This window comes from Caretta caretta, chromosome 2 (assembly GCF_965140235.1).
Source record: "Caretta caretta isolate rCarCar2 chromosome 2, rCarCar1.hap1, whole genome shotgun sequence".
NCBI classification, from domain to species: domain Eukaryota; kingdom Metazoa; phylum Chordata; order Testudines; family Cheloniidae; genus Caretta; species Caretta caretta.
Genome location: NC_134207.1, coordinates 60831702 through 60851843, shown reverse-complemented (window position 1 = coordinate 60851843; position 20142 = coordinate 60831702). Strand labels below are relative to the sequence as shown.

The 20142-nt window shown below is 40.2% G+C and overlaps 1 protein-coding gene across 2 annotated transcripts in view; it reads left to right on the top strand.

Annotated features, from left to right (window-relative positions):
- Positions 1 to 20142, top strand: part of PREX2 (phosphatidylinositol-3,4,5-trisphosphate dependent Rac exchange factor 2) — a 295769-nt gene that overhangs the window by 145517 nt on the left and 130110 nt on the right. For both annotated transcript variants that reach the window (XM_075125146.1, XM_048840883.2), the window contains 8 exons: positions 148 to 251; positions 1700 to 1749; positions 2379 to 2454; positions 4046 to 4118; positions 10028 to 10170; positions 10299 to 10391; positions 14572 to 14720; positions 19339 to 19424. In XM_075125146.1, the coding sequence (XP_074981247.1) occupies positions 148 to 251; positions 1700 to 1749; positions 2379 to 2454; positions 4046 to 4118; positions 10028 to 10170; positions 10299 to 10391; positions 14572 to 14720; positions 19339 to 19424 (774 nt within the window). The remainder of the gene's footprint in view (positions 1 to 147; positions 252 to 1699; positions 1750 to 2378; positions 2455 to 4045; positions 4119 to 10027; positions 10171 to 10298; positions 10392 to 14571; positions 14721 to 19338; positions 19425 to 20142) is intronic.

Below are 20142 nucleotides of genomic sequence, written 5' to 3'. Positions count from 1 at the left end.
TATGTTTAATTATAGATCCATGATGTGTCTTTATTACTGAATGTATTTGGGGTTGTCTTGTAGAGAATTATTGTGTTTGTACCCTTAATAAATCTCCTGCCTGTGCAGAAAGCTGGAATTCTTTGCCTAACACTTGATAATTAATAGTTACAGATAAGCACCAGTTCAAACCTGAACACATGCTCTACAGGTTCCGTTATGATGATGGAACATACTATCCAAGAAGTGAAATGCAGGATGTGATTTCCAAGGTACAAACTGCTCTTATCAGTAAAAATGGGTCAGATACAGAGGTCCTAGTTAAAAATAAAGCAAAATGCATTGTGTTAGGAAAAACTCTGTCCCTGGACGCCAGTCTAATGTGAATCAGAGTTAATTATGTATATCTGTAGGCAGATTTTGGCTCTTGGCTTATTGCAAACCATATTTTAAATACAGAAACTGAGAAATATGTTTCTAAAAATGATTTTATCCAGGAAGTACTAGGCTACATAAACATATAAAGGATATAATGCCCACCTTTTTGAATGACTGGAGCAGAAACAGTAGTTTTCTGTATTTTTCAATCAGTAAATTGAAACCAGTATACCTTGCTTATATTCAGTGAAAATAAAAAGAGTATGTGAGTATAGACCAGAATTTCTTACTGTTTGTATTGGAGTGGCTTTTGGTATTCCTTTAGTGTGTGAAGGGTATATTGGCTTATCAAAAGTAACCTGATGTTTTAATGGAAATATGCAGGTTGTATGTTCTGCACCCTGACACTGTACCCAAGGATATATTGAAAGAATAAAACAAAGTCAACAGAGTCATCTTTAGTCCCTTTGGTGTTTTTAAATTTGTGGTCCTGATCCAGGGGAAAACTAGGACCATTCAGGTTTTCTCCCAGCCTACTGAGTTAGGACAGCTGCTTCACTGACTCTTCAGTTAGAGGTTTCCTAATATAGAGTGTCTCAAGTGAAGGGAATCCCTCAATGCAGACTTAGCAGATACAGCGGTCTGTGGCAGAGTTTCTGCCTAAACTTTATATTTCTTTTGTTTTGCCACTGTACCGTGTGCCATAATCTTAATGCTGTTTTGTTAAATCTGTTTATGAATAGTTACACGCTTTTAAGAGGATTTTGTGATTAGAACATTAGAAATCAAATATATATGACTCTTTATTAAAAGTTTTAAAATTTCTGAACTATTTTACCTCTAATTTTTATTTGGCTTGCTTGTGGGTACAGTGGGTCATGTTCAATTTTGATTTTCTGGCAATATTCATAAATATACTTCACTTTTCTCCTCTCTAGTAATTCAGTTTGTTTGGAATCCACATTTGCACAGAAAGTCGTCTTTGCTGTGAACGTTTAACATATACATTTCTTTAAAACTAATATATGTTAAAAAAATCTTTTAATGCTGTGCTAAAGTTATGTAAGTCTTCTTTACATATCTCTCAGATTAATTAGAAAAGCCCATGATAATTTAGTCACAAATATTATTTGTCTTGTAATCTGGAGGTTTATTACACTTCAGAAATAACTTTGGTGCATGAAAACATATCTATGAAATGAATGTTCACTTCTTCTGTTCTACATTTTAAAAATATAAGCTATTTGCATTATTTTGAATGGATAGGTATTGTTAGAATAGGTACTGAGTGGTATTTGCTTCAGTGTAAATGTGGATTTAAACATATCTATATCTTTAACAGGGTGTAAGATTGTACTGTCGTCTTCATAGTCTGTTTACTCCAGTGATAAGGTGAGTCCAGGTGACTTATTCAGAATAAACATATATATTTGAATACTGTAGATACTATATACAAACACAGAGCTAAATCCTAGCCTGTGTTTCGGGCGGTGTGCTAGTGGGGAAGAAATTGTAGAGAGAGTGCTCCCAAAACCCAAAGTAGCAGCAGGACGGGATTCCAACCTAGCACTTAAAAGTACTGTATAGGCAGTGCCCCAAGTGTCATGTTCACTACAAAAGCAGGAATCAGGTTTGCCAGGACAGTTTACTCAGGCTTCTGGAAGAATCTAGTTCATACTGGGCATTTTCAGAGGCTTACCACATACATAGCGCAGTCACATTCATGTTAGCACTATAAAACTCACTTGGAGAGTCACTCCCATACTTGTAACATGATGCCTATCCTTACACCCAGGGAACATGGTTGGCTACCTAGGGACAAGTCCAGCCCTCCTCCCCACTCCTATCTACACTGTAGGCTTTGACTTGCTCCATCTAAGGAGTTGAGACCTCAGGGCAGCTTCTGAAGTTCTATTTTTAAGGTACAGAAAACTATTCAAAAAACAACATAGATCATGCTTGTGACAATTTGTGTGTAAAACATAGGATTTTTTCCTTCTGTTTTGTTTTTTTTTAAACAGGGATAAAGATTATCATCTGAGGACCTATAAATCTGTAGTCATGGCTAACAAACTGATAGACTGGCTAATTGCACAGGCAAGTGTACCCTGGGTTTACTTTTCTGCATTATGAATTTAACTTCCTAACATGGAAAGTTGTAATTAATCATGTAGAAGAAAATGAAAATACGTTGTTTTAAAGTTCTAATTATTAGAACAGAGTTAATGTAAATATCCTGTTGATTCTGTAAAACAGCAAAATTCAGCTGTTTTACAGAATCATGGCCAGTTGCTGATCTTCCTGTGTTGCACATTGATCTTTCAATTTCTGCTTAGCTTCTTGCTGCTTTCAAAATGTTAGCATTTTGTGTAATAATGTGTATAGTTAAAATGAATGGTGTGTGAAGCTGCAAATTACTGACTGAATGGACAAAAGGAAGCAGCAGGGAGAAGTTTACAACCAAGGAATTCAGTTTGTGTTAGGCAAAGTTGTGGTTTGTATTGGAAGAAAATAGGAAAAACTTCTTTTTTGAATCAAGTTTTACCAATATTTTCCTAACTTTGCTGCTTTTCTGCAGTCTGATTATGTGCCCCTGTTATGGAACAATCTGCAGGGGCTGCAGAATGTAAAAAGAATGATGAGTGTTTTCTCTGGGAATAGCATGATAGAACAGATTTAAGAATCCCTCCTTTTTAACACTGGGGTACTTGTTGGATACCTGGGAACAGAAAGTTATATGGATTATAAATAAAAGTTGTCAGCATTATGTTTACAAAGATGACGAAAGAGCATAGAAAATAAAGTTGGCAATGTAGAATGAAGATGATAATTTGTGAAAATGAGTTTTAGAAACAGAAAAGTTTACAAAAAACGGAGAATCTCTTATGAACTTTAGTTTTGAAGATTGTCAATAAATACTCAATGTATATAGACAATGTAATATTAACAAAAAGATTCACTATTTTATGAGAAAATGTTGTGGCTAATAACAATGGAGTCAATCATCACTGAGATGATGGAAAACATGTTATCATCTAGGAGCATAATTTGGCCAAGATCTTTGTGCACAGCTCTCCACTGTTCGTGTTATTTCTGTGCATGATATGAAGACAGAATAGGTTCAATTTTTCGGAATTATTATTCATTATTGTTCATTCTTATGTTCTTATATGACTAAGGGAGGATATGATAGAGGTCTATAAAATCCTGAATGATATGGAAAAAGTGAATAAGGAAGAATTATTACCCCCTTCACATAACACAAGAGCCAGGGGTTACTTAGTGAAATGAATAGACAGCAAGTGTAAAATAAATATGAAGAAGTACTTTTTCATACCACACACAGTCAATCTGTGGAACTCATTGCCAGGAGATGTTGAGAAGACCAAAAGAATAACTGGGCTAAAAAAAAATTTTTCTAAGTTCATGGAGGACAGGTCTATCAATCGTTATTAGGTAAGATGGTTGGGGACACAACCCCATGCTTTGGGTGTCCCTAAACCTCTGACTTCCAGAAGCTGGGAGTAAACGACAGGGGTTGTATCACTTGATAAATTGTCCTGTTCTGTTCACTGGCCACTGGCAGACGACAGGATACTGGGCTAGATGGACATTTGGTCTGAGCCAGTATGGCCATTCTTATGTTCTGATGCTCTTATATTACATAGTGTGTATTATGGTTTAACAGGGGGATTGTCGGACCAGGGAAGAAGCAATGATTTTTGGCGTAGGACTTTGTGACAATGGGTTTATGCACCATGGTAAGTAAATTCTGCACAAGCTAAAGGTCACATTTTGTTGAATTCCTTCTGCATAGCAGGCAAATGGTACAGGGACCACCCCAAGAGATTAGAAAAGGGCAAAGGGAAAGTCAGTAAATCATTTCAATGTGTACCTGAAAAACAAATGTTTAACTAGGTTTTTCTTGCATTATTTTATATTAAGTGTGACAAAGCTCTGTCCTTGCCTCCGTGGGTCCCACGTTTCCTGGTGGATTTCGCTAGCCTCAGAGGCTCACTGTGACCCTCCACATAACCCTTTTCTCTCTAGAGACAAGGGTCACAGTCTACTGAGCCATTTTCATCATAAGCCAGCAAGGGAGGTGAGGAGAAGTTATCCTTCCTTGCACAGTCTCTGTTGTCTCCCAGTCTCAGTGATTAATCAGGGGGCAAAGGTGGGGGAAGGAGGGAGCCCAGGCTCACCCTCTACTCCGGGCTCCAGCCCAGGGACCCTAATAGTATCAGCTATGGGAGCTGACCTTTTAGAAACATGGCATGTACAATTCCCTGGGCTACTTTCCCCACAGCAGCCCTCACTTCCTCAAGCTCCACTTCATCCTTACCTCAGGGTCTCCTTCCTTGTGTCTGATATGATGTGTACTACTCAGCCTCTCCAACAGCACAACTTCCTCCCACAGCTCCTGACATGCACACCCACCTGACTGACTGGGAGGCTTTTAACTAGTTTCAGCCAGCCCCTGATTGGCTTCAGGTGTCCCAATCAACCTAGCATTCTCCCTGCCTTCTGGAAAGTTCTTAATTGGCCCCAGGTGTCTTAATTGACCTGGAGCAGCTTCCATTTCACTTAACCTGGTACCAGGGATTTGTCTAGCCTGGAGCTAAAATATCTATCTCCCACTACTTTTCTATAGCCATCTGGCCTTGCCCCGTCACATAAGTTAATAGTGTAGGGAAGAGTACGTACAAGTGTGGAGTGGGGCTTTTAGTCTTTTTTCAATCTTTTTGAAGGATTTATGGTGGATTTTTTCTTAATAACCACTTAGACTTTGGTAAAAATTCATCTTGCTGTTCAAATATTGAGTAAGACTGTAAGGATCAATAGGACTTGATAGCAACCAACCAACATTCCCACACAGTCACCTGGCAACAACTGTAATCTGGCCACTCCCTGTGACCCACAATCCAGAGGTTCAATGCCATGGGAAGTTCCACCTTGAGGAATCTGACTGATGGTGGTCTTAGTGATCCCAAATTGGCTCCTTATCTCTGTATAAGCCCATGGGGCATATCAGGAAGTGTCCAGGCAACAATGTGGACCCCTAGCTAGTTGCCATGACTGCCCCACTGCTCTGTTCCTGAACTCTGGGTAGTGATCTCAGCTCTGATTTGGATTCTGACTCCTGATTGACCCCTGAAACCCCAACACAGATCCTGATTCCTGGTATTGACCCACAACCTGATTCCTGGTTCTGTCTCTGTCCCTCAGCTTAACTCCTGACTCTGACTCCATCTTGACACTCAGCTTCACTCTTGACCCTGATACTGGCTTTTACCCCTGGCTTCGGTTCCAGAATCCCAATCTCCTGCTACTAGTCCTGCCTCCCTTTTGCCCAGGATCCTGGACTACCAGTAACCCATGTAGAAATTTGTCCCTGTGGGACACAGAGGCAGTGGGGCAGGTTGACAGCCCGCAGGATGAACTTCCCATTTTGCAGACACAAGTGGTGCAGCTCTTGTCTGAGAACCAGACCTGGTGAGTGCAGACCCCCAAGCTACTTTATGAAAACACTGTTATAGGCCCAGATGACACAGTACACAACCAAGAACCAGCAATTGTGAGAGCAGCTGCCTGGTTGTGGGACAAGAACACTGTGCCACAGTGCGCCTGGACTCTGGTCCAAGAGTCCCTATCCCAGAGCATTTCAATGGAGACTGCAAAAATGTAGGGCTTTCCTCAACCAATGGTGCCTGCTGTTCCTGCTCCACCCACAGTTCTACTCCATTGACCAGGCTAAAGTAGGGCTCCAAATTAGTCTCCTGAAGGGAGAGGTGCTAGAGTGGGCTTCACTCCTAATGGAACAACAGAGCCCAACACTGTCAAACTGGGATGCCTTCCTCCAAGCCTTCTCTATTTTTGACAACTCCCACCATGCTCACTTGGTGGAGGCAGCCCCCTGAAAACTATGGCAAGGGCAGGGACTGTTTGCCTCCTAAGCTGCCCACTTTAGGCAACTCATCTCCAATACAGAATGGAATGAAGCTGCCTAGCTCATGTAATCTGCACCGGAATTGGTAGAAGAGATCAAGGATGAGCTAGCTGTCGTGGAAACCCCGACTCATCTAGATGCCTTCATCAGTCTTGCTATATGCCTTGACAACAGGCTGAATGAGTGAAATGAAGAGAGAAAGTTGGCTTCACCACCACCTTAGACGATGTACCACAGTACCCATTTGTGGCCTAGTCCCAGAACCTATACAAATTGATGCAGCCTGTCATCTTGTGACCTTGAGGAGAGGGATTACCACTGATGCCATGGCTTGTGTTTCTACTGTGGAGAATCTGGACACACTTGCCAGCTGCCCGTCACAGGCTCTTGCACAGAAAAAGTAGGGAAATGACCAAGCCGAGGCCCAGTAAGGGGGACCAGGCTGGTTGGACCGAGGGATATCCATCCCCAAGCTGCCCCCCACTTCTTACTGAAGCACATGCAAAGCACAGTGAGCCCAGCACTTGCAACTCCAGGTTTGCCTGCATGTCCCAGGGAAACCCTTACAAATACCCACTAATAAGTGCTCGTGGACTCTGGGGCTGTGGACAGTTTTATAGACACTGATATGGCACAAGCCTTAGGCATCCCGCTGCAACAAAAAATGCCCCACCCACCTTTTAGAGACTATAGATGGCTCGCTCCTGTCCTAAGGCCCAGTAATACTGGAAACGGTACCCCTGGATGTCATTATCCAGGACCATAGAGAGATCCTTTGGTTTGGATCTCACTACACTTCCTCATAATTCTCAGCATCTTGTGGATGGCCACTCATGACCTGCAAAGTCAGTTTCTGCACTGAATTCTGTCCGCAAGTTTGCCTGCATGCACCATCATATGAGTCTTGACTCCAAGATGCACCTCTCTATCCTGAGTTCAGGATGCTGCTGAGGAGTCCATAGGCCTAGGCTGTGGCCCAGCAAGGACCCCCATTAGACCCGACTCCTGCCCTATCTACCAAATACCATGACTACATGGATGTTTTTAAGAAAAAGAATGTGGCTGCCCTCCCACTCCAGTTTGACTATGATTGTCCGATTGAGCTGGAACCTGGAGCCAAGATACCTTTTGGCTTCATCTATGCCATGTCAGAGCCAGAGCTGACTGCTTTGCGATCCAGTCTCCAGGAGAATTTATCCATCCCTTCACCTCCTCTGCTGGGGCCTGAGTTCTTTTTGTTGAAAAGAAAGATGGGACTCTGCTTTTATGTGTGGATTACTGGTCCTTAACCAGGTAACCATCAGAAACCAGTACCCCTTCCTACTTGTTCTGGAATTGTTGGACTCTACCATCAGCCCAGGAGTTTACCAAGCTTGACTTGTGTGGAGCCTATATCCTGGTGTGGCTCTATGCCGGGGTTGAGTGGAAAACTGCCTTTCAAATCTAGTACAGCCACTACAAATATTTGGTAATGCCATTCAGTCTTACAGCCCCATTCCAGCACTTTGCAAATGAGATATTTCATGATAGACTATGACTCCTGGATCCAGGATATCTTGACAATATATTTTTCTTCTCAGAGAGCCCTGAGCAGCACACTCAATGTCAGTTCCAGATCGGCTCCACTGACATAGCATATGTGAAATCTTGAGAAGTGCAGCTTCAACTAGCACTCCATGGAGTTATTGGGATACATCTTGTCCAGTAAGGGTTTCTGAACTGACTCCAGAAAGGTGGATGCTGTTTGGACCTGGGCAGCCCTTTGGAACATCATGGAGCTTCAATGCTTTCTGGAGTTCACTAATTTTTGTAGGCACTTCATTCCTTGGTTTTAAGATCAGATAGCTAGAGTCCTGCAAATCTGCAGATATCCGTGACTGTCTGCAGACCGTATTTGTGTATCACAGATCAGATGCAGATACAAATTTTGTTTCCGCACAGGGCTCTACAGATAGTCCATTGAAAAAGCTCCTCTGCAAACATACCCCCTTCACCTGGTCAAATGGCATTCAACCAGTTCAAGATGGCCTTCACCAATGCTTCAATCCTGATTCATCCCAGTCCAATGCGGATCTTTGTTGTTAAGACCGACACATCTAATGTTGCAATTGGGGCAATACTTTCCCAAAGATCTGGCTCCCAACAGCACCTGCTCCCTTGTGCCTATTATTCTCATAAACTCACACCAGCAGAACAAAATTATGAGATTTTAGATAAGAAGTTTCTATCAATGAAAGCCACCTTTGAGGAATGGTACCACCACCTCAAAGGTATATACAGATCATAAAAACTTGGAGTATCTCAGAAGGGTAAAGAGCTGAACCAAAGACAGCTTTGATGGGCCCTGTTCTTCACATGCTTTAATTTTACTATCACCCAGGAGCCCAGAACAAGGCAGCCAATTCCCTGTCCCAAAAAGGGGAATACCTCCCTGACCACAACTACTCCCACACTGAGTCACCACATATCCTCAGGCCCCATAATTTCCTGGATGCCACCATTCCCCAAACTTCCTGTCCCTAATCCATTCAGCTATGAAGGAGAAGCCCCTCCCCAGGGACCTTAAAACAGTAAGGAAGGAACAACACCCAGTGTGGGATTGTTTGCTTTACATCAAGGGCTGCTTATATATTCCACCAGGGTGCCCCCAAGTTCCCTCTGGGAGGTGCTGTAGTAATGTCAGGATCAATGGGACTTGAACTCAGGGCTGGAGGGTTACTAAGCAACCAACATTCGCACAGTACTACCCAGCAGTGGGTCTAACTGGGCCACTTCCTGTGACCCTCAATCCACTGAGGTTCAATGCCATGGGACGTTCTGCCTCAAGGAATCTGGCTGACAGTGGTCTTAGTGATCCCTGATTGGCTCCTTGTCCCTATATAAGCCCCTCAGCTCGACTCTTGACCCTGTTTCTGGCTCTGACCCCTGGCTTCAGTTCTGGAATCCCAAGCTCCTGCCATTAGTCGTGCCTCCCTTGCCCAGGATGCTGACAAAGACATGATTCCTGCCCAGATGCATTCACAGTTTCCATTAGACAACACTAATGCAGAAAGACCAGACATGGCACAAGAGTTCAGTAAAGGGAGAATGTGGGAACTAATGTGAGAAGAAAGTAGGAGGGATTGCTATAAGAAGTGACATTCTAAAGAGCAATTAAAGAAGAGAAAAGAGGCATTTGGTGAATGAGAAAGAGGTGAGTATTGGAGGAGCATGACCAAGTGTGAAGCAGAGAGTAGGAGAGAGTGCCCCGGGGAAGAGGAAGACAAGAATATCAGGAGGAGTGTCTAGAGTAAGAAGAGGAAAAATGGGGAATAAGAGATATATGTAGGGTTTTGAAGTTGATGACAAGGAGGTTAAATTTGATGCCATCAGAGGAGACAAGAAGCCAATAAGAAGATTCAAGGCATGGGTCTTCTGATTGAAACAATGGAAAAGATGATTTCCCCAACAGCGTTTTAGAGAAACTGGGAGAAATGGAAGAGGGGAGGCCTCAACTGCCGTTCAGCCATTATTTGTTTAAAATTTTTTTATTCATTTGAAAATACACAATTAGAAAGTGTAATTTATTATGAAAATTCAAACTCCTCTAGAGTAGAATTAACTCAAAAATTGCTTTGTAGCATTTAATCTATGGAAGCGCTTTACCAATATTTAACTGTTTTTAAAACATATGTTCGGGAATTCATAATAAAAGGATTAATCTTTGAATTTTGTATCATACAGTCTTAGAAAAAAGTGAATTTAAAGATGAGCCACTTCTTTTTCGCTTTTTTGCGGATGAAGAAATGGAAGGATCAAATATGAAGCACAGGCTTATGAAACATGATTTAAAAGTAGTGGAAAATGTCATAGCCAAATCACTACTGGTAAGTAAACAAATTGAACGATAATTTGTTTTGGCAAGCAATAAATAGGATTCAGTAATGTTAAATAAACACCACACATTATTGTTTAATGGAAAGGCAAATTGTGTAATTTTATTTTTATTTTTCAGATTAAATCTAATGAAGGCAGCTATGGTTTTGGTTTAGAAGACAAAAACAAAGTACCAATTATTAAATTAGTGGAGAAGGGGTCAAATGCTGAGGTAACATATATTAATATATAGTCTGATATTTTGCTCTGTTTTATGGTAATGTTCACAAATGTACACTTACATCTGTGTTTTGATATACAATTTTGAAAATTTAAGATAATGTAGTGTTTTAATTTGGCTGTTTTTTCGAGAAAAAAAGTGTTGTTTTTAATTGTATCATTTTTTGTTTATAATCGAGTTGTGACTTGCTATTGCTATCATTTTATTTTTACTTATGATTTCTAATATATGAACTTAGAGATACAATACATAAATTACAAATATATTTATTTTCATTTGCTACATAGAGTACAGTGGCATCATTATTCATGAGTGGCAGAAGCACTGTTGAGAAGAAAATGGGGGGGAGGGATAGCTCAGTGGTTTGAGCATTGGCCTGCTAAACCCAGGGTTGTGAGTTCAATCCTTGAGGGGGCCATTTAGGGATCTGGGGCAAAGATTGAGGATTGGTCCTGCTTTGAGCAGGGGGTTGGACAAGATGATCTCCTGAGGTCCCTTCCAACCCTGATATTCTATGATTCTATGATTCTATGAAATGTAATGAATGAAAATAAAACGTGTGTTACCCCTCAGACATAGATTTGATTTATTTCCCATAAATGTGGTGTGCGTCAAGGCTTTTATGGTTTTTATTTGTAATAATGTAAAATATAGAGTTTGAGATGTTGCATGAATAAGTTAGAGGGCTTGTGTTTATGTTAGCATTGCTTCAGATAGACCTCGGTGGGGTATATACAGAATTCACATTGACATGAATGGGACTTACTGTACTTATACAGAGAAGTGTGACAGTAAAATATTCTATCTGAGTTTTTATTTTACAAAAGAGATTTTTAGAGATGGTTTTAAAGGCCTTTACATCTCACTGTGGGATAGGGATTAGTATAAAAGGAGTCTAGGGCTGTCAAGCGATTAAAAAAATTAATCGTGATCAATCACATGATTAATTGCACTGTTAAACAATAATAGAATACCCTTTATTTAAATATTTTTGGATGTATTCTCATTTTCAAGTATATTGATTTCAATTAGAACACAGAATACAAAGTGTACAGTGCTCATTTTATATTTATTTTTTATTACAACCTAATACAAGTACTGTAGTGCAATCTCTTTATAATGAAAGTTGAACTTACATAGAATTATGTACAAAAAATAACTGCATTCAAAAATAAAACAATGTAAAACTTTAGAACCTACAAGTCCCCTCAGTCCTACTTCAGCCAATTGCTCAAACAAGTTTGGTTACAATTTGCAGGAGATAATGCTGCCCATGTCTTGTTTACAATGTCACCTGAAAGTGAGAATCACCGCCCTGCACTTTAAGCCAGGGGCCAGGAAAGGAGTTGTCTGGCTAGCCAGGAGAAGAGGGCAATACTTTCTGCCTTGTGGGAGGAGGGGAGATGTAAACTGCTGAAAAAGCAGTCAGCATGGTGGATGACTCACCACCTAGGAATGAGGGGTTTTAAAAGGTCAGCCTGGGCCTGGCCCCTCCCCCTCATTCACTCAGAACAGGCTGGGCAGCACCCACCCTTCCTCCCTATTTAGGTCACAAATATGCCAGGTGTTTAGCTATATTTGCTGTGGGCATTACGCTAGCTGCCCCGTTAAGGAGGGCTGGGAAGGAATTTTTCCCTTAATGCCATAATTTTTCCCCCAGGTGTGTGTTGGGGGGGGTTTCACCTTCCTCGCAGCAGGTTCAGGTGGGCTCTGTTCATGCATAGCATGATGGGCAGTAGGCCATATGTCGCAGCTCTTTATTTAAGTGTATAGCGGATGTTCAGTGCAGGTACTCCATAAATTAAGGCACAAAAGAACGGATAAATGGCTTGGAAAAGGAATTAAGGAGAGGTGCTTGGTAATTGAGCAAGCCAGAGGCAGTTGGGGACTCCTCTGATTGGTACAGCAGGGAGCCAACCCCCCCATCATTATAGTCCACCTTAACCCCTCCTACGAGGGGAGGTGGTTGGTAAGGTCCCAGCACGGAAATTGCTGGAGGAACCTGGATGAAAACGGGGGAGAGGGGGGGCACTGAAAAAAGCACCTCCCCACCCCAGTGAATTGTGGGTGTTTTCACCTGAACTGCACATTTTATTTGCTGGGTTAGTCCCAGACATCTAATAATAAAGTTGCAGCCTGATTAAACCCATATCTAATGTCTCCTGTCAATCTTTTGGCATAGCCAGACAACAGGCTTTCGCATGGCACTGTTGTAGCCGGCATCGCAAGATATTTACGTGCCAGATGCGCTAAAGATTCATATGTCCCTTCATGCTTCAGTCACCATTCCAGAAGACATGTGTCCATGCTGATGATGTAGTCTGCTTGATAATGGTCCAAAGCAGAGCGGACCGACGCATGTTCATTTTCATGATCTGAATCAGATGCCACCAGCAGAAGATTGATTTTCTTTTTTGTTGATTTGGGTTCTGTAGTTTCCGCATCAGAGTGTTGCTTTTTAAAGACATCTGAAAGCATTCTCCACACCAAGTCCCTTTCAGATTTTGGATGGCACTTCAGGTTCTTAAACCTTGGGTCGAGTGCTGTATCTATCCTTAGAAATTTCACATTGGTACCTTCTTTGTGTTTTGTCAAATCTGCTGTGAAAGTGTTCTTAAAATGAACATGTGCTGGGTCATCATTCAAGACTGCTGTTACATGAAATACATGGCAGAATGTGGGTAAAATAGAACAGGAGACATACAGTTCTTCCCCAAGGAGTTCAGTCACAAATTTAATTAACACATTTTTTTTTAACAGAGCATTATCAGCATGGAAGCATGTCCTCTAGAATGGTGGCCAAAGCATGAAGGGTTATATGAATGTTTAGCATATCTGGCATGTAAATACCTTGCAGCGCCAGCTACAAAGGTGCCATGCAAATGCCTGTTTTCACTTTCAGTTGACATTGTAAATAAGAAGCAGTCAGCAATATCTCCCGTAAATGTAAACAAACTTGTTTGTCTTAGCAAGTGGCTGAACAAGAAGTAGGATTGAGTGGACTTGTAGGCTCTAGAGTTTTACATTGTTTTGTTTTTGAGTGCAGTTATGTAACAAATATAATCTATGTTTGGAAGTTACACTTTCACGATAAAGAGATTGCACTACAGTACTTGTATGAGGTGAATTGAAAAATACTATTTCTTTTGTTTATCGTTTTTACTGTGCAAATATTTGTAATAAAAAATAATAAGATAAGGTGACCACTGTACACTTCGTATTCTGTGTTGTAATAGAAATTAATATATTTGAAAATGTAGAAAAACATCCAAAATATTTAATACATTTCAATTGGTATTCTATTGTTTAACAGTGTGATTAATCACAATTAATGTTTTTAACTGCAGTTAATTTTTTTGAGTTAATCGCATGAGTTAACTGCAATTAATCAACAGCCCTAAAGAAAACACAACAAATAAGAGGTATGGTGCAACCATAGGGTTATGTCCAGCTCTGTTATCTTTCCGTAATTCCGTTGTGTTTTGTCAACTGTCTAGTACAGCCCTGTTCCCAAGTGGCAATAAGACTTGGAGGATGCCTTGAGCAGCTCAGTACATCCTGCAACATTCTAGCTGGAAGTAGTTTCTTCCCTAGTTGGCCAATAATTTAAAGGGTCTCTTTGACCTGATGTGTTGTATATCTCACTCAAAGGTGTGAAACTCAAAACTCTGGAGTTTATGGTTTGTTTTTGTAACTTATGAAATATTCACATACTTCTTAAAATATTCAGCTAGCCTCTATATTTGAAAGTAAGTTTCAGTTTCTTTAGAGAACAACAGGAAGGGAAGTTAGTTAATTGGTAACAATAATAGTTGGCCCAATAAGATCTGTCACATTATCTACATTATATTAATAATTAAGACTATTGATTTGTACTTCAGCAGTGTCCAAAGGGCCTAGTCAAGATCAGGGCCCTTTATGCTAGGTGCTTTTGAAACTTGGAGTTTACAAACCACTTTTTGCCAGGTATAGGTTAGAGCTGTTTTGTGCATGCTGTGTGGAGGAGACTAGAAAGATTGTCTATATCACTGACTCCTAATGGGTTTGTCTATAGGCTGACAAAATCAATACAATGGTGGTTATAAAAACCAAACCTAGAACAAAACAAAACAGCAAGAACAAAACAAAGCAAAATGCTCAAGTGTTGTTTATTTTTCCCCCCCTAACCTAGATGGCAGGCCTGGAAGTTGGGAAGAAGATATTTGCCATTAATGGTGACCTAGTTTTTCTGAGACCCTTCAATGAAGTGGATTGCTTCCTGAAAGCATGCTTAAACAGCAGAAGGCCCCTCAGGGTACTCGTGAGCACAAAACCAAGGGAGTAAGTTGTGCTTCCTGTTTTGGGAATTTAAAAAAAAGATAACTCAAGTGAATTCTAGAAGGCAAATGTCTAGGTAGTAAACAGGAAAGACAGCATTGATTTAATGTTACTGCATTATTGGAATAAGGTGTACTATTGCTGAAAGGTTATTTAAATTGCTTAAATGGCCCATATACACTTATCTGAGCAAGCAAAAGTATTGTTCTTGAATAATAAAATGATTGATAAAATATCAACATGCCAGGCCCCACATCTAATCAATCTGCTTTAAGTTTATCTGTATAACATTTATCTGCCAACAACAGCAAAGGGAAAACATCAGTCACTTTTTACGTTCAAGTCTGTCATTTTAAATACACGTAGAATACAAATATAAATGAAGTTTCTCTGAATATATAGGCAATTTTGACCCACTTAGCTGACATTCTGTTTTTAACAAACTTCCTCTGTCTGGGGACTATGTCCTGACCTCACCAGGGTTAGACGCAATGATCTAAGCGGTGTTTTGCATTTCTGTTCTTGTTCTACAAATAAAGTACATAGGATTAAAAAGTAACCCCTCAAGATCTTTATTAACAGTTGGACTTTTCACAATATAATGTTTTTGACAATTCTTACGTGACTGGCGTCCCCTTAATGTAAAAGAAATATGGAGTGCCTGTTTACTGTGCAACTTCTTCAGTTCTTTTCATCTACGCCTAAGCCTTAAATACATGTGTTCAATAGAAACAGAGGAATGAAAGGCCTGATTTAACCGTTACTTACATCACATAGGTCCATTAAATTTAATGGAGTTACTCCTACTTTACACTAGCCTAAGAGAGCAGAGAATCAGGCCCAAAATTACACTAAGGACTAGATTGTGACTTGGACTACATGGCTGCACAGAACAGGGGGAATCAGAATCACCCTCCCCCTTATACACATACACAGACTAACCGTGGTGTGGGTCTGCACTGGAAGAAAAGAGAATTGTCCTCCCATCCACATCTGTGAGCAGGAGGGGCATCTTGGCACTGGGATGTCGCAGCTAATAAAAACCCACACAAAATAAAAGGGGGAAAGCAAAGAAAGAATTGTGTCCTAGAGGAGTGGCTCTCTGAATGTACTCTTGGGATGATGCATTTTATATACTACCTTTTGTTGGGGCTGTGTCTGAAGGCACAATATACCCCTATATCTTTGTAATTATGTATGTATGTATGTATTTAGGGTTTGTGTTAACCTTTAGTTTCTTCTCTTTTGTTTTTTGTTTTAAAAAATGTATTTATTGTTTCCCTTTCCTGGCACAGTCTGCAGGGTAAAGGCCTCTCTATTAAGAACCAAATTTAAAGTGCAATATACTATATACAGCAAATATAATAAACAGCTTTTTCATTAAGTTTTCATCAGGCTTCTGTCCAATATTTAAGGGTTCATATATGAAAGCAGTTTCCTGCATTCCTGGATACCCTATCTCTAAGACAACTTTATCCAGTGACTAGTGAGGGAAAACTATAGGATTGATTACTGTTTGTCTTAGCATGTGTTATGAATGTTCTCGAGGATGAGTTGTGGGATGGTTAATTGCAAAATTTACCAGTCTCTGCTAAAACAGTGCTCTAGGGAGAGGCTTGATCCTGAATTCCTTATTCAGGAAAAAACTCCAGTTGAAGACAGTGGAACTACTTGTGAACAAAAGCTTCAGGACTGAGTCCCATATTGGTAAAATTAGAAAAATTTAACATTTACAGGCTGGTTGGTGCACTGGGTCAGCGCTTTGGCCTTCACCTGTGTAGACCTAAGTGAAAATGAATATGTCTCAGCTTTTGTCCACAACACAAAGCCAACTTAAACTAATGAGTACTACAAGACTTGGATCTTACATAGTTTCCCCCAGAGTATGTGTCTGAAGTAGGGAGAGATGCTTATATAATGCATTTTGTGTGGAAATTTTACAAAGTGAGACCATTGAGTTTTCTCCAGCTTTAGTTAATATCCAACAGTCTTTAAAAATCTGTTTGTAAAATAAGTCAGTTTTTAGAGAGACGCCTGGGCTGCAAAAAGTTTTGGATTCAGGCTCTGCCTACAATTGTCTCCAAGTGCCAATCATATTTTCAGCTTCCCCTGCTATAAACAAGAAGCGAAGTAATGATGCTGGTTTATACTCAACAAAGTACTTTTTTTTTTTTTTTACAATATTATATGAATGTATTTTAAAATTACATTTATCTCTTTCCAATTCTCAAAATTATTATTATTGTTTATTACCATAGTGCCTAAGGGTACATCTACACAGCCCACATCAGCAAACCTCCCAGCCCAGGTCGACTGATTCGGTCTTGTGGAGCTCTCACTAGTTGGGCTGGAGCTTGGCCTCTGAAGCCTAAGGAGAGTATATTTTTTCACTAGAATTTGCTGATTCGTCAAAATTGAAATGTTCTCCAGAAGCAGTTCTATTCTGACAAAGTTCCAGCAGAACCTTGCCAGGTTTCCCAGCTCCTTGGCAGCCTGTCTGATGGACTTTTGGGAAGCTGAGAACTTCGGAGCTCTGGATTCCAGGCTCTCGGCTCCTCAGCAGCCTGGGCTCCCAAAGCATCTAGAGTCCACAGCTCCCTAGGAGCCCAGCAGTCACTGTATTCAGGAGTTGAGGATCTCAGGGCTACCAAGGTCTGTGGCTCTGTGGGAGTCCACCAGGTGGATTACCTGTGAGCTGGGGACTCCAGTGCCTGTACCTCTGCCCAGAATTTTGAAATTATTGGTTTTCATTCCAAATTGGAACAAAACCAATTTGAAATATTGAAATTTTCCATGAAATAGAATTACCTTTCTCATAACAGTTCAACTGTTTAGTCTTACAGTCTCATCATGCTATTATCTCTGGGCCAAGTTTCAATGTCCTTACTGAATAAGAGCATCATGATCAGTCCTCTATCTTTTTTGCTCCTATTTGTACTTCTGTGACTTTCTCTGTAATTCATAGAACTGGATGGAAATTTTTGTTAGGGGGCTTATTCCTTATTCCTTCACCCACTTACTTCCCTGGTCCTTCTCGCATGAACAGAGAGCAACAATACCCGAAGTCCAAAGGTGCAAACAATTCGATGTTTATTGGGCTGAACTTCCAGCAAGCATGATTCCAGTTTCCTTCCTTAGTATCCTCCTTCCCAGCTCTGACACCACAGAGCCTTACACCTGTGTCCCTGTTCCCATTCCTACCCTTAGCCAAACATGATTCCAACTTCCTTACTCCCATTCCCTGTTCCCATTTCCCCCTTTAGCAAAACATGATTCCAATTTTCTTACCCCCATTCCCTGTTCCCATCTCACACACCCACATGCCCACCCCCTCCCACCCACGCCCACCCCCCGTCACTTCCTCATTGACTACAGATTATATAGTAAAACTTGAGTTCTGCTTAGCTATACGTTAACCAATCATTTTCCTGAAATTTAACTCACCAATCCTAACATATTGTAACATGATTATGTAACCAATTATATCCCACCACCTCAATTAGTTTACACCCAGCAAAATTAATTATACAGCAGACAGGAACAATCACAGAACCAGACAGAGATTATACAGACAAACAACAGCAAAGTGGGAACTATAATGACAAAACAATACAGAAGTGAGGATTTCACATCCCAGCTATTGATAAGTGAGTTCTTGCCAGACAGGATGCTATCAAACTAAGTTTCCTTTTACATTTTCTAGGCACTTCCCTTTCTCTGGCCTGATAGTGCCTAACAGCCCAATAGCACCTTATTTCAATGTGACTAGTTTGGAATGTGAGGATGTGACCGGTCGCTTCCCAGCTTATGGCTGCCTCTGCTGCTTAGCCAAAGGCCTGAGCCTAAGCACAGGGCCACAAACTGTCACAGTAAGAGAAGGCCCTTACACTGGCAGACAGTGGTTTTGATTCTTTCTTTTATACCTCTATCACTAGCCAAGTGATAAGAATACACCTAAATTCTTAGAGTATAGGCCTTTACAGACAGGCCTGAATATCTATATCCTAACAATTTTCATTAAAATTCAGCTTTTTCTTAAAATTGGAATTTTGGGAGAAAAGTTTTCAATTTTTCTGAATTTTTCAAATATTGTCTATAGGAACTTCAAATGAAAAAGTTTACCCTGTAGTCCTTACTGACACATTTTTCATTTTTTGATAGCATTATGAGGTAAATACAGCAATAATGTAAAACAGAAATGTCTGAAAACCAGGCTCCTTCAAAGTGTTTCATATGGGGTCAAAAAATAGATGAACCCCAAATCGGTAGACACTTTTGAAAATGTAGGCCTTAATCTCTATTTTACTGAGTTCTCTTTTTAAAATGGAATAATATTCTCCTGCTTTCATGGGTATTGTGAAGGTAAAATCATTCTGTGTGTGAAATGCTTAGGTAGTCAGTGATGAGCACTATAGGACAGAATATAAATGAATAAATAGCTTTAGCCTAACCATCTTTCCTTTCCTTTAGCTCTTTGTATTTTTAAAAATTATGAGAAATAGCAGGGAGGAGTTTAAGCAGATTTTAACTACCTGTTATTTTTCCCACTGTGACCAATCTTTACTTTAAAGAACAAAATGTTAACATCTGATGTTTGATCTTAAATCTCTGTTGGTATTAGGACAGTGAAGATCCCTGACTCTGCAGAGGGACTTGGATTCCAAATCCGGGGCTTTGGTCCATCGGTTGTCCATGCTGTTGGGAGAGGTAAGAAACAGGAGCTGAATGGGACCATGGTAATCATCTGTCTAACATCTTATTAGGCCTGGTCGAGGTCGATCACACTTACAATTATAATTTCAGTTTACGTATTCTTCCCTGTTGAGACAAACACCATTAACTCAAACTTCCTAATAAGATTTTTAATAGTTTTGAACCTTGAAAAATCTGCAGAATGTTATTTTGTTACAAGCATAACAGATGGTAAATAGGTAGTCATTGAAAATACTGTCTTATGAATAGGCTAGTATGGCTAAAATTTAGGCTCTCTTTTTTGGTTTTTACAAATACTTAGATTAGTTCTTTAAGTAACACTTATATAGGTTTTAAGGTCAAATATCCTTTACAGATTCAGGAATAATTATGAAATGCAAAAATAATTGATTCAGAAAATGGCATTTGGAAGCAACGTTCTGAAGGCTACTTAGTTATTAAATTACATGTTTATGGTCTGACTCATCTGAAAACCCTCTTGAGAACATATGTGCAGTTTGGACAAATCCTTTCATACAGCTCTGGGCTCCAGTGACTTAGACCATTTTACTAACTACAGATGTTTGCTCTAAATAGTGTTTTATGTCCTTTCTGTGACATGATTGCCAAACATTTGCCAACTCTTTAACCCAATGTACTCTGGATTGCTGTTCTGACACTGATGAGGAGCAGAATTCTCAAATTCCCTATCTCTGACTATAGTAAACAATCT